Genomic DNA, 13615 nt, shown 5'->3' on the forward strand with positions numbered 1-13615 from the left:
TATGTTCGTCGCATCGGAGCCGCGCCTGGGATAAGACACAATACGTTGCTACGCCAATAGCGGTGAAGCATCTTTACAACCGCGCGACGTGCGTACCGACAACGCAATTATAACTTCGATGTCCATAATTGAAAGCAAAAAAAAAAAAAACCATTTCTCGCGTGTCACGAGAGAAATCAATTTTACATACACGGCAGAAAGGGGTGGAAACAGCTTGCTCGATTAGCGTACTTGCTTGACAGCGAGGGTTGATCGAACGGGATTAAAGTTCGCATCTCTCCATTACGGGACGATCTTAGCGTTACTCAACTCCGGCGTGCTCTCGCGGTTCTTAATTAATTTTGCTAAAGTCAATTTGCGGCGGGGATAAAAGCAGATTTCCAATGTACCGAATCGCGTAACTTTTTCTCGGTTAGGAAGCGCGCTTAAGCCCCGACGACAGAAAGCTCCGGATATTTGGTTTAATGAAATCTCTGGATTACGCGATTACGAATCCGGTGGGGCCTACCGGGCTCTCAAAGTTCGCATCCGTTCTTGCTCGCGAAACTTGCGGTTACGTCCCGGTTTTCGGTAGGAGTTTCAACGCTTCGCCTTGAGATACATCCAGAGCCGTCACGCGTTAAATGTGATACGCGCGCTGGCACTTTCGCATTCCCCATGTAAGATTACGGGGTGCGCCCCGGGAAATCACTTATTCCGCGAAGCGAAGTGCACTTGAGACGCACACATTTTTCAAAGTTGCAGAAACGTTAAACCCTTCCTCGCTCTTCTCCCTCCCCAAGTAATATTCCGCGCAAATAAGATCTGCAATACGCACGATGGAAAAGTGTTGGACATACAACAAATCTATAATTGTAATCGAGACCGCGGTAGAGATACGTCTCGTGCAAAACATACAAATGATGCAAAAAGCTATCTGCGAGAAATGAAGAAAGGTAATTTAACTTAATAAACATATAACTTAATAAGCATGTAACGAGTAAGCGTAATTATACACAGCTATTGGCGATACCGCGCCTCACAAAACGCAATTCCACCTCTCGCAGAAATGCAATCCGTAGAGAAAATAAGTAGAATTACCTCGAGCGATGAATTCCATTATGCGCTTCGCGCGCGCTCTCGCCAAATAACGAGAAAAAAAAAATGACGCCCGTTTTTCGAAGCGAGAGGGAGGAGTGGATTGTCATCGCGCGAGCTTAATCGCCCGCGTCATTAGCGTGCCTCGTACGTAGACGAAGAGCTCTGATTACATAGCATTCCCCAACTGGAGCGCGATACTCGAGGATCGTTCGAGAGGACCGTTCGAGAGAATCGAGCCGGCTGCAGATCCGAAGCGCGGATCGAGCGATTGGGCCGAGATCCAAACGAGTCTACGTGCAACGGGAGGAGGCTTTAGGAGTCTCGCGGCCGTTATTGTTGTATCATGTTTCGGCGAGTGTTGGGAGTAACGCTGTTCCCAAGCGTTCCCAAACGACGACCGTTGTCAGAAATCCGCCAAGTTTCGGACTGCCACTCGACTGTGACGCGTTAAGACGCGTCGTCGTTGTCGTTGGCTTTACGCGACGCGAGACGAAAACTTTCGTCAGAAATCTGAATTGTCGAGCCTAATCTCTCGGGACGTGCGCGCGCGCGCGCGCGCAAAATGAAGTAGGATGCGTGCGAATGAAGTTTAGAAAGTTTCAGCCTTGCGGAGGAACCTTGCTACCTTCCAAATGTAGAGAGAGAGAGAGACTTGGAAGAAAACGCCTTGATCTAATCGGACTGTGCAATTCGCGATGAGACATGGGGAGGTTTGAAACTTTCGCGATCGATATATTCGAGATAGAAGCAGAAAAAAGTAGCGTCACTCGTGAAGAGAAGTCGCGGTGGCGGAAACAATGTCGAATAAGCGACACGGGCAAAGTAACGAGCAATAAAAATGCGCGGAAAAGTAACTCTCTTCGCGCTTTGTAAAGATTTGGAAACACGAAGGGCAGACTTTTATGGCCTCCGCGAAGGAGGAGCTGCTCCTTCGCGAGACGGCGTTCCTAAGCTCGTTGAAACAAATGTAGCCGAATGCCGGCCTATTTGCATACTCATTGTACTGTAAGTACTTCACCCCTAACGGCGACGGTTGGTAGGTTTCATTGCAAAACGGGATATGACGGTGCGAGGTCTCGAAAGCTCGGCGAATATCGTTAACACCGGGCAAGAATGTATTGTCCAAAATTACATGAAATTACAAATCACATTACACACAGACACGCATGTATATACATTTCTTCCTTTTCCCTCTAAAAATTACATACTATATTATTTGAAAAAGTTATTTATACTATTTCATTAATTTATTATAAGCCTTTTTATCGCTCCGAGAGTTTGGATAGATGTGATGTAAAATATAAAAAAATAAACATTTTTGTTATTTTATAAATAAAATAACAAAATTTACAGCTCGTTGGTTTAAAATCAATATGAATACAGGCAATATCAATGTGAGTCAGAATACCAATGTTACGGCTCGCGCAATTCTTTTATTAAAACAATTAGTGCCCCGGAATATTTCAATCATTGATTGCTGTCATCTTTAACTGTATAATTTCTCTTTTGTTAATATATAATAATTTATATAATTTAGAGATATAAAAATAAATAAATAAATCAGAAAAATCAAAACTATATTGTTAGATCGTATTATTCATCAATTAATAAAGTTTCGATACTTTAACTTTTATATTTATTACAATTTTCTTTAGCTTTTTTGTTTATAGTTTTTTTTTAGATACTTACGATCGATTTGCTTGTATTGTTTCAATTCAAAGTGAAATTTGCGTATATGATAGTATACACAAATTTTTTTAAGCTAATAGTATACACATACATACACACACACACACACTCTCTCTCTCTCTCTCTCTCTCTCTCTCTCTCTCTCTCTCTCTTTCGCGCGTTTTTCTCTTTTTTATTCTCTTTTGTTACTTATTTTTATATTTAAAAATTATTGTTTATTAATATTAACATATAAAAAAACATATGGCTAAAAATGTCATGATATTCGATAAAGATATTCCGGAAATGTTATAATTAGTAGTAATTTAAAACAAGAACGAGAAGAATTTGTCTCATCAGACTTGTTTATAAGTTTAAATCATAATTTTATTTATGTTAGAAACATTTTACATATGCCGGTACACGTGTACGTGTGTACGCAAAGTCAAATCATAAAGAACACATTTCTGCAGCTGTATCTCAGCTTCTAAGTGCACTCACAATAATTTCCGTCATCTCGCGGTTAGCCTTATCGAAGAAACACTGAGGAATTCCCCGTTAAATTTGTCTAATTTCTTGCAACATCGCCGATTAGAGTATAACCACAAAACCGCGAACAATTTTAAGGACGATGTATGCGGAAGATACTGCATCATCGCGAACGTTTTGCAATCACTTGCGGTGAGATATATGTCGAGTTCTATTGCACTGATACAATTAAACCGCGAAACGCACGAGCCGATTAGATAATGTATTTATTGTTAGAATTGTATGCATATGTAAAAGTAGAATTTAATATATACAGCGGTTTCCTGTAATTTATATATGTATATATATTGCATATCCATATTTTTAAATTCAAAATCAATAATTTAAAAAAAAAAAGATTTATTTACTTAAGATTGAGACATATTCCTACTCATCATCTGGATTCAATGATTGCCTAAAATGGGAGGCACATCGCAAATTAATAATATCGGTAATTGGTGTATGCGTGCCGCGTGCTGCTGAACTTCAAAGGTCATCGCCTGGCAGCGCGAGTTTAATTAACGCAATCAAATGAAAATATTCATGTACGCGCCGGCGCCGAGCTCGGTGTGCGTGCATGTCCGTGTGTCGGCGTGTGCCGCCAGCTCATTATGCAAAAGTTCTGTGCGTTTCCCGCAATTTCAATATTCGTTCAATTCCCAAAAGACTCGCAACGATAAATCGTGGCATTGACACAGATCGCGCGCTTCAAAATCGGATATAACTCGACTTTTCGGTCGAGCGTTTTAAACCCTCGCCGAGTTCGACACGTGTTGCTGTAATTAAAATAGTATTTCGATAGGGCGCGTAATAAATGCTGCGTTTTATTGCATATTTAATTCTTCGCTGTCTCACATACAATTAAATGGGATTACAACGTGTTTATAAATGCCAAAGATATACGATCGCATGTTTATAAACGTATCGAACGCTTTTTCATTTAATGAAATTTATATAAACAATAACTTAAAATTTTTTCTCGTTTTCACAAGTGACGTCATGACAGTTTCTTTCCCCCATCGTACCGCGGATTTTAATATTTATTTCGGTCATTACGTTGTGATTATTCGTAAAAAAAAGAGTTTAAAAATATATTCGGCTGAATCGTTATGACGCCCTTTTGCGAAATAATTCTTACGTAAAGAAAATAGCCGTACGTCAAATACGTTAGTTTATCACAGATTACCAGTCTTCTCAACATAAAGCTAACACGATGAATTTTCTTGCACTTATTTCCTCCCATTTTGTATGATCACGCGTGACTGTATACGCGTTATCTCGCGACACTTTAATATCAGGCATATTCAGGAAATCGTGCAGCTTTCTGTCGCTAACTCAACAGCAATTGGTGTCCTTCGTCACCCCCCACAATTGTCTCGAGGATGCGAATAGAGACCCGTAATTGCGAATCGACGTGTTGCGCGTTAACGCTCGCATCTGCGCGATTTTGTTTGACAATGAAAACATGAGCTTTAAGACGTGAGAATATTTTAACACTCTTCGCCGATATCGATAAAATTTAAATCGCGCACTTGTAATCGTTTGCAGTTAATTGAGTAAAAATGTCGCCTCGCGTGATTACTTCAACACATACTAGTCGCAAAAAAATTGGCACAGCCTGCTACTTTCATGCGTCGCACAAAGCGTTGTCATTTCGTCGGCGTGTGTTTGACTTATGCATGTGATCGACAACGACCGCGATGGGCTATTGGTGACGTGACAGACGCGACGATAAAGTTGAAAAATCGGCGACGGTTAAATCTATGCACGCACCATTGTCTATAAGAAAATTATTAGCGAATTTCAAGCGTTTTGATTTGTTCCTTGATATATCGGGGAACGACAGGGTTCATAGTTCATTACCGCCGTGACAGTCACGACAATTGAGATTTGCTACCCTTGAATTAAGCCCGCGTGCTTATATCGAATTTTCATTATCGAAGAAGCTGCAAAAGAAATTGCGACTCGTTATCTGTCAATTTTCCATTGTTTCTCATCTTGACTAGATTGGAGTACTATTAGTCTTGATATTCGCGCGCGTGGTGATTTACAGGCGGAAGGTGAGGTGAGCATCTCAGCAATTATGTCGTTTACGTCGACGCTCGCCGCGGCTCTTTGTAGCCGCAGGAACGAACGCCTTACGTGCCCGAGTATCCGCCGTAACGCAAATCGGTGCACGCGAGCTCGCTCGTCTCGCGCGCGCGTACACGCACTCGCGTATTGACACTTCTGCGGTGCAGCGGTGTGTGATGCGTCGACGTAAACGCGCACGGGTCGTTGCTGCGACCCGGCGTGCACACGCGCGCGGGTACGCGCGCGTGAAATCGACCACGTGTGTTCTCCGCCGTCGCCGTCGTTGTCGTTATCGTCACCGATGTCTACGACGGGAAGGGATGCGGGAGGGAACGTTGCTGTAGGAAGAAATCGGTGAACGCATATTAATTAAGAACCGCGTTGTTGCACCCGCCGCCACGGGAAGACGTGCTAATTACGTCTCGAAGGAGCTCCCTTTTTTTTGCACCCCCTCATGGACTCGTGCGATTGAATGAAGCGCGTGAATCTCGCGCGTCTGCTGTATGAAAGAATCATCATGCACGTTGCTGCTTTGAATCGGTGCACTTGGATACCTCTCTTCGACCCTTCCCTTTCCCCCTCCCATGTGGCATGAGGGTAAACTCGGGTAAAATGGCCATAGTTTTTTTAAATGCAAAAAACATACTTTGATTTTTATTATTTTTTAATAACGTTTGATATAGTACTTCACTGAAGCATTAAGTATGTAAAACTATCGACGTTAAAAAGGAAATACTTAATAAAAATGTTTTATTATCAAAATATTGAAACATGAAAATTGGCCATCTTTCACAACTTTTAGAGAAAAGATGGCCATAGTATTATAGAACAGTTGCCTATACATTTTTTATGTACTTAACATTTATAGACTAATAAAAAAAACTTACAATTTTACATATTTAGTTTTACTGCCACATATTATCACATATTTAATTTTATTTTTAAACATTTTTAATATTAAATGTTCACACAAGTTTGGGATCAATCTTGATTATCTTTGAAAATAATTACGAGAGAACACATTATTTAGCAATTATTGGAGAAATTATAGCCATTGGCCATCATTTCCGTATGGCCATCATACCCTAACTTATCCTATATCAGAGATGGTTTCGCAAAATTGCCCACCAGTTTCCGCCGCGGGGATATTATCCGCATGCTTTAGCATAATTGTTATTGTATCGATGTTAAGGAAAAAAGAGAGAGAGAGAGAGAGAGAGAGAGAGAGAGAGAGAGATCTGGTTAGCGAATGCGTATTACCGGATTTCTGATGCTCTGCTTCGTCTGTCTAGATTGACGAATGACGCCGTAGCAGAGGGCTGGTTGGTGCGCGGATACCGGGACGCAAAAGGTAAGTTTAACGTTAAACTGTAAAATAGAAACTAGCCACCTATTGAAATCGATCAAGCGAGCTTCAAAATTTTGTTGCTATCTATTCAATTCTACAGAATACGTAAATTATCAGTAAATTATCAGTAAATGATCAATAACTTGTGTACTGGCTACTATGTTTAACGTTGTCTATGATTTTGGCGGTTGTAGTTCCCAATCAAAAACATGTATCACGGGCTTTGGATGCTACATCGTAAATTGATTACAAACATTACGTTTCTAATAACGCTTTGCTGTAATTCAGACTCGGATAAAAATATTAATAATTCAAATTTATTTGTACATTACTTAACGATGAGAGTATAGGGTGTCACAGGAATTTATTAATAACGGGAATGTTACAAATTATTTATTACTACTATTAAACTTTTATTTTACTTTTTTTTCGTGAATAATTTTGCATATAAGTATGTAACGGTTTAAAAAAGCATAGTGTTTTAAATATGTACAAATATAAATGTTTTATACGTGATTGATGTTATATAAGTCGCGACAAAAACGGGTATAGAAAGTTATCGATATTCGCATTAAAGAGAGATCGTTAATGAATTCAGTGAAAGTTTGATGCGTTTTTCTTACAAGAACTTATAGATTTATTTCTGTTTGCTCTTTTTTTCTTATGCATTATTTTATAACTACGACTGATGCACCTTTTGTACTCGGATTTATTACGCTGCACTGCATACGGGTTTGCTTTTCTACGCGATTCTATTATGTTATTGCTTTGAATCTGTTTTTGAGGTGCAGTCCGTATTTTACGAAATAATTTTAAAGGTTTTCGATATATAGTAATATGTATCTTATACACGTCTATCACACTCAACATACGAAACTCGTATATTCGCGTAATTGAAAATTACGTGAATATTACTGAATTTTTCATAATCATATAATCCAAGAAAAATGATATGAATATATAATATAATCCATTGAATGATAACAACACGGGCTATTAGATTAATGTTTGTAATAACCAGATAGATAGTACGTATCCATACAAAAATCACGAACCGCTGTTCTTGCCGTTTCCTCTTTCAACTTCCGCGGGGGTTCTCATCTTTCTCCCGGAAATTATACATGCGAAAAGTCGGGATCTTTCCATAATGCGGTCGATGCTTAGAATTTAAAATGAATTTTCTGTCGTTACCGTGATTCTCTCCTTCCTCCGCTTTTGTCTCGTTTCTACTTCGCCTTTGCCCGTTCCTCATCTCACTGTGCTCGCCCTCTCTCTCCCAGCTCCGCACGCGCCTATCTCATTCCACTTTCCAAGACCACGGCTCTCCTGCCCACTCGTTCAACCGACGACATATGTGTCTTTATGAACGGTATGTAGAGTAGACAAGTGCATTAAAACCTCGGGCGTTAGTTCAAGCTTGAAGAGGGAGAAGGATAACTGTGTAGCAGCAGGGCGAGGGCTCAGGAGGATACACAAAAGAATGCAAAGTAAGAACCACGACCTCCAACCCCCTCCTTCTCCCGACAATCCACTTCGTATTCTCTTCTAGCCGCACCCTCCCTCTGGCCCTCCTACCCCTTCGCTTTTACCTGCATAACCACGTTTTATGCGCGCCTCCTCTTCCTCTTTCTTTACCACAACGTTCCTTTCCGTATGCCGGAGATTACAACGCATTATCATACGAGGCGACACTGCGCCTCGTCTTCCTTTAATTGTTTCCCGGTCTCACAATCGCGTCGCGGGAGGGACGACCATCCCTAACGGGGTACGTTCTTGCCGCGATCAATTCGCTGAAGTGCGAGGACGACGCCCGAGAGTGTTATCTCTTTTTGCGCGAGGCTGGGGGATGAGGTAGAAAGCGCGACAATTTACGAGTGGTCACCGGGATGCTAGGGCGTCGAATTCCTTTCTCTCATCCCATCCGCGGCGGGATCCTTCGTGTTCTGTAATGCTCGAACATCAAAGGCCGGGAACATTTCGCGCGTCGATGGCTGCGAGAAGTTACGCGGACGCGAAAAGCCGGGGACTCGCGCTCTTATTGGGCGTCTACGGGCGGAAAATATATCTTTTTTTTTTTTATCTCGTGGTTCAATGAATTCGGGGTTGCAGACGTCGTTGGTATCGGCGACAAGCGGCGCCCTTTGTTTTTAGACACGCGCGATTTCGCGACGTCTGCGAGCTCTTAACGGAGACACCCCCGAGATTTGAAAGAGTTTAGCATTGAAGAGCGATCGATTTCAATTGCGAATTGTATTATATATGTGGGAAGATTTTAATATTCGTCGTGCATGAACCTACGTCGAAAAGTAATCCATTCGGTAATGGCACTTGCATATTTCATTTCATATAGATTATTTTGAGATTATTATGAAATTATTGTGAAATGTGCGCATGCCCATTTAATTAGGCTAAACGCAATGGAACGATTTCTATATTGGTTTAGAGAAATTTGAGATTAGTCGCGTAAAGTTCGTCGTAATGAAGGGATAACGGCCCTTTGAACTTCGCGGTTGGTTTCGACATCTGTCTAAGATGAGAGCCGGTTCGCCCCCGATTAACCTCGATGAGTGTAACATTTCTCAAACTCTCATTAAGGATCTGTTTGCCGGATATGCGTAATCTGTTGCCGAAAATTCAATAATCGCGCTTTATTCCAAGCTGCCCAAGTTGATTTGTAATTTCGCGATAATAATAACCCAAAATCATTAGATTATCTATCATTATTAATTAAACGCGAATATTAATTGTTGAGTAATGCATCGCGTAAACTTTCGGCGTTTAAAATAAATCGGTTTACAAACTATGGCAGATCGATTGTGACGTGTCCACCGTACCGAATGCAAATTTCTAAATTGGCAATAAGAAGATCTGCGACGAAAGACATTATCCCATCGCTCGCTTATCCGTGTCGCGTGGTACATGTACGTAACGCCGCGCGAAACTGCTGTAACGCTAATTGTGTGCATTCCGACTAATCGCCCCTGATTTTACGCATCACCGAACATCGCATCCCCTCGTCAAAGCGACTCAGAGTATTACATCGGTACTATCAAGAATTGGCAATACATTTTATCAAAACCAATCAAATGGGAGAGATACGAATTTAATCTTTCGTAATGATTCCGACGTTTGAGTTACAAAGGGGGGGGAAAAAAGCAGCTTTTTACTGCTGCTCCTCCTCTGACGATCATAATACATGCAGAAATGTTGCCGTGAATGGATAGATGGGGCGCGTTTACGTCATATCCCACATATAAGTGGGCACATAAGTATACCTAAGTGTACGAAGGCTCCTATCAATGTGATCGCTTCGTTGTCGGAGGGAGGAGAGACGGGGATATGAGAGGCGTGCGTACATTAAATAGCCGTCGAGTATGGAGAATGACAATGGTACATCGACTTGTTCTTCCGGAACGAAACGTTTCCACGTCGTTTTGTGCGCGTCGCGACGAATGGGGCCGGATCTTCGGTGACTGGGTCCCCGCAACGCGGCTGGGCCCCGGTCGACTCACCTCGTGGCCAATCGTGGCGTGGCAAGGATACAAAGAATCAGGTAGTAATTATCGGTAGCCGCGCGGTTCTCCGCACGCGATTCGTCCGATAAATGCTATAGCCAAGGGAACGGAGCGTGTCTTCTTTCGAGGCGAAGCGTGTGCAAATATCGTACCGCCATTGCGTACCGCGATTAAATTAAAGCCGGCCTTATAATTGCGATTAATGACAGCAAGACTCGCAATCTTTTGCGTGACGCTGAATGCACGGGGCTCGCCCGGTAATTCTGCCCCGCGATTATTGAATGACACATATTCCGCATAAAAAATAATTGTGACAAGAATAGCGCTCTCGCACTCACATTTATGCGTTGCGAGTGTGTGTGTGTGTGTGTGTGCGGCGGGAGGAAAGGGAGAGCGCGGGGAGGGCTCTTCGTAAGCGCGCTCTATCGTTTTTCGCTTATCGCGCAGTCGCATTCTGCCGATCGGTGTCCTCGGCCGATCAAGATTCAGGAAAAAAAAAAAAAGAATTACGTCGGATTCCGTGTCGCGAGACCGCACGCGATCGGAATGGTTAATAAAATACTTTTGATGGAACTAATGGCGGCTCGAAGATTACGTTCACGGTCGGCACGCTCGTTTCGCTTAGGTATTTGAGCGCGTGATGAGCGGAAGGCGATGGTGAATTCTATGCGAAGGAGGGCGTGCGAGCGTATTACGTTTATGCGGCCATACATTCGCACGCGAATACGAGCGTACGGACGATTACGCGATACGCTTGTGTACGTGGCGGTGCGAGCTTGTGTGTGGCCCGTCACTAGCATGTGAGGATGACTCCGCGATCGGACCTTGATTCGTTATCTTTAAACGACTTGTTGCCACGTTACATTCGCAGTATTCGTAGTGCAAAATTCTACATGCTGCTCTTGATAAACTTAAATTTATAAATCCACACTTAATGCCGCGATTTCCAAGCGGGACGAGCCGTTGACTTCATAAATGATATACAAGAATTATAGTAATTGTTTCGTTATCATAATATTATAATTATAAAGATTCTATATCGATATAAATATAATTAAATATTATATTGCATGTATGCGTTGATATGTTTATTTATTATATATTTTAACGTAATTTTTTAACATCATAAATTGCTGTTATAAGGAGAATTTTTTAGGATCAGCTGCTCGTTTCCAATTGAGAACTCGCGTCTGAAAAATTATTGTACAAATGGAAAAATTAAGAGAGAGAGAGAGGTTCAATTTATATATTTTGAAACGCACGCTTTAAAAACTACTCTTCGAAGTGAAATTTTCTTGTTCTTTCCTTCTTCGCAGAGAAAAATTTGGGTCATTTTTCAAAGATGATAGATAAAATCTAATCGGTTCTGAAGTAGGTGTATTAAAAAAATAGCGCCGTAGAGAATGCAAACGGTTCTTGCGAGTTATATCGTTATCATCCAGCGATATTTCCGGTTCCTGCCCCAAGAAGCGTGTTCTCGAAGATAATTCGTTATCGCGTCGCGCGCCGGACTTTCTGTCCTTTCCGCGAGCAAAAGAGAGAAGACGGTGACGGCGACGACGGCATTCATGCCGGACGGAGGTGGCGAAGGGGAACGGAGGGGAGGCAGGATAATTAAAGAGGGAGAATAATCCTGAATCAGCGTCATCGTGCGAGCGAAACGTATCCTCGTTGAGCGAGCCAGGCGGATGCACATTGTGCGCCGCTCTTTGCGCGTTCTCCTTGTTGTCGCGCAAGAAAAATCTCGTCTATCCCGCTGGTGCGTCAGCGAGGAAAGATTGGTCTAAATGTCGTCATGCCTCGGTCTTTCAATTCCGTCTGCTCGAGTTATCGTTCTCCGGTGAATCTCGAGCGTATTGAAAGCGAACAATACACAAACACGTACACAGATATTCTGTGGTTGCTAAATATTTTGACAGTTTCGATATAGATCCAATAAAGAATGTCTATCGAGAAAACGAAAAGGAGAGGGAGGGAAATAAAGAGATTGAAAACTGATGATCATTATTGACGAAATCTTGACAAGCGGATGTACTTAAAATACTTCGACCATTGATATTATTTAGAAAAAAAGATAGTAGCATAGCCCCTTTTTTACTTTTAGTAGAATAACATTATTAATAATCAATATTTTTAATTGAAAACTCAACGATTACATTCGTCTATTCGTGTTATTCAATCGATTCTAAATACAAAGTTATGAAATATTTGTTACTTAGAATGTTATTTTATAAAAATGTGATAACACACGAAGAGAAACTGCAATGGTAATGTTGCTCTGCCACAAAAATAAATTTAAAAAATTGGTTTCGTTAAAAAACAGTACATATATTTTGGCATAAAATTATATATTTATACAAAATAAAGAAAAATATTGCAGAATCTGTATGTATACGTAACCATCCCGCATATAGACTACAGTACTGAAAATCTATAATACATGTAATGTAAACTATAGATTAGCAATGGATGCTGTAACTGAGTTATCGAATAACTATTTTTATATGAAAAATAAAGCTACATTAGGGTTGTTGAAGCGCTTAAAGAGCTACCTTAGCAAAATTCCATGTTATTATTCAACTTTGCATAATTCAAAGTGTATATAGCCGAATAAAATACATATAAAAATATAATGTATATAATACATTATTAAATAACAGAAAAACACTCAAGTGTACATACAATTTTGTGATAATACACTCAAGTTTAAAAAGAATGAGGAAATATGTGTAATAAATGCAAAAATATATATCTTAAAGAAGTTTTGAAATACTGCAGGATGCTAAAAAATAATTTCATAAATATTCTATGGAATTCGTTATCTAACATTGCAGATATTACGAGTGATCATAATACAAGACTCATTTACCCCATGTCGTCTACTATTTTTTATCATTTTACTATTTTACTATTTTTATTATATTACATATAATGTAACATAACTGTATTATTATTAATTAATGTGTGCAAAGCTTTTGCAGTTTTTAATCAATTGTAAAATAAGTCATAAAGCATTGAAGTTTTTAATAGAAATTAATCATTTATTTAATCTCTGCATTTCAATCATAATCTAACCTTTTTCATACCGGGGATAGCTGATTTTATGAAGTTAATAATAGTGCTTATATCAGCTCTTCTTGAAATGTACCGTGTATAAATATATCGAATAATCAACCTCAAATTTTCCCCTGTTACGCGTTGTTGAAATGGAGCATAAAGTACGAGTAATTTCGGCACATACGCAACAACTAATTAAGCGCGTACGCGTATCGGCTCGGTCGAATTAAATGAATGAAAATCACGTATAATGACAGTGTATCGCGCAATACCAAAAAATGAGGAATCACCGTTTTTCATACACTACACACGGAAGCCATTCATTAATTAATTATACGTGCATCGT

The 13615-nt window shown here is 40.5% G+C and overlaps 1 protein-coding gene across 1 annotated transcript in view; it reads left to right on the forward strand.

Moving 5' to 3' along the window:
* Positions 1 to 13615, forward strand: part of LOC118646539 — an 81661-nt gene that overhangs the window by 11149 nt on the left and 56897 nt on the right. Inside the window, exon 3 of the mRNA XM_036289634.1 lies at positions 6642 to 6700. Coding sequence (XP_036145527.1) covers positions 6642 to 6700 — 59 coding nt within the window. The remainder of the gene's footprint in view (positions 1 to 6641; positions 6701 to 13615) is intronic.

Source organism: Monomorium pharaonis, chromosome 7 (genome assembly GCF_013373865.1).
Source record: "Monomorium pharaonis isolate MP-MQ-018 chromosome 7, ASM1337386v2, whole genome shotgun sequence".
Taxonomy (NCBI): domain Eukaryota; kingdom Metazoa; phylum Arthropoda; class Insecta; order Hymenoptera; family Formicidae; genus Monomorium; species Monomorium pharaonis.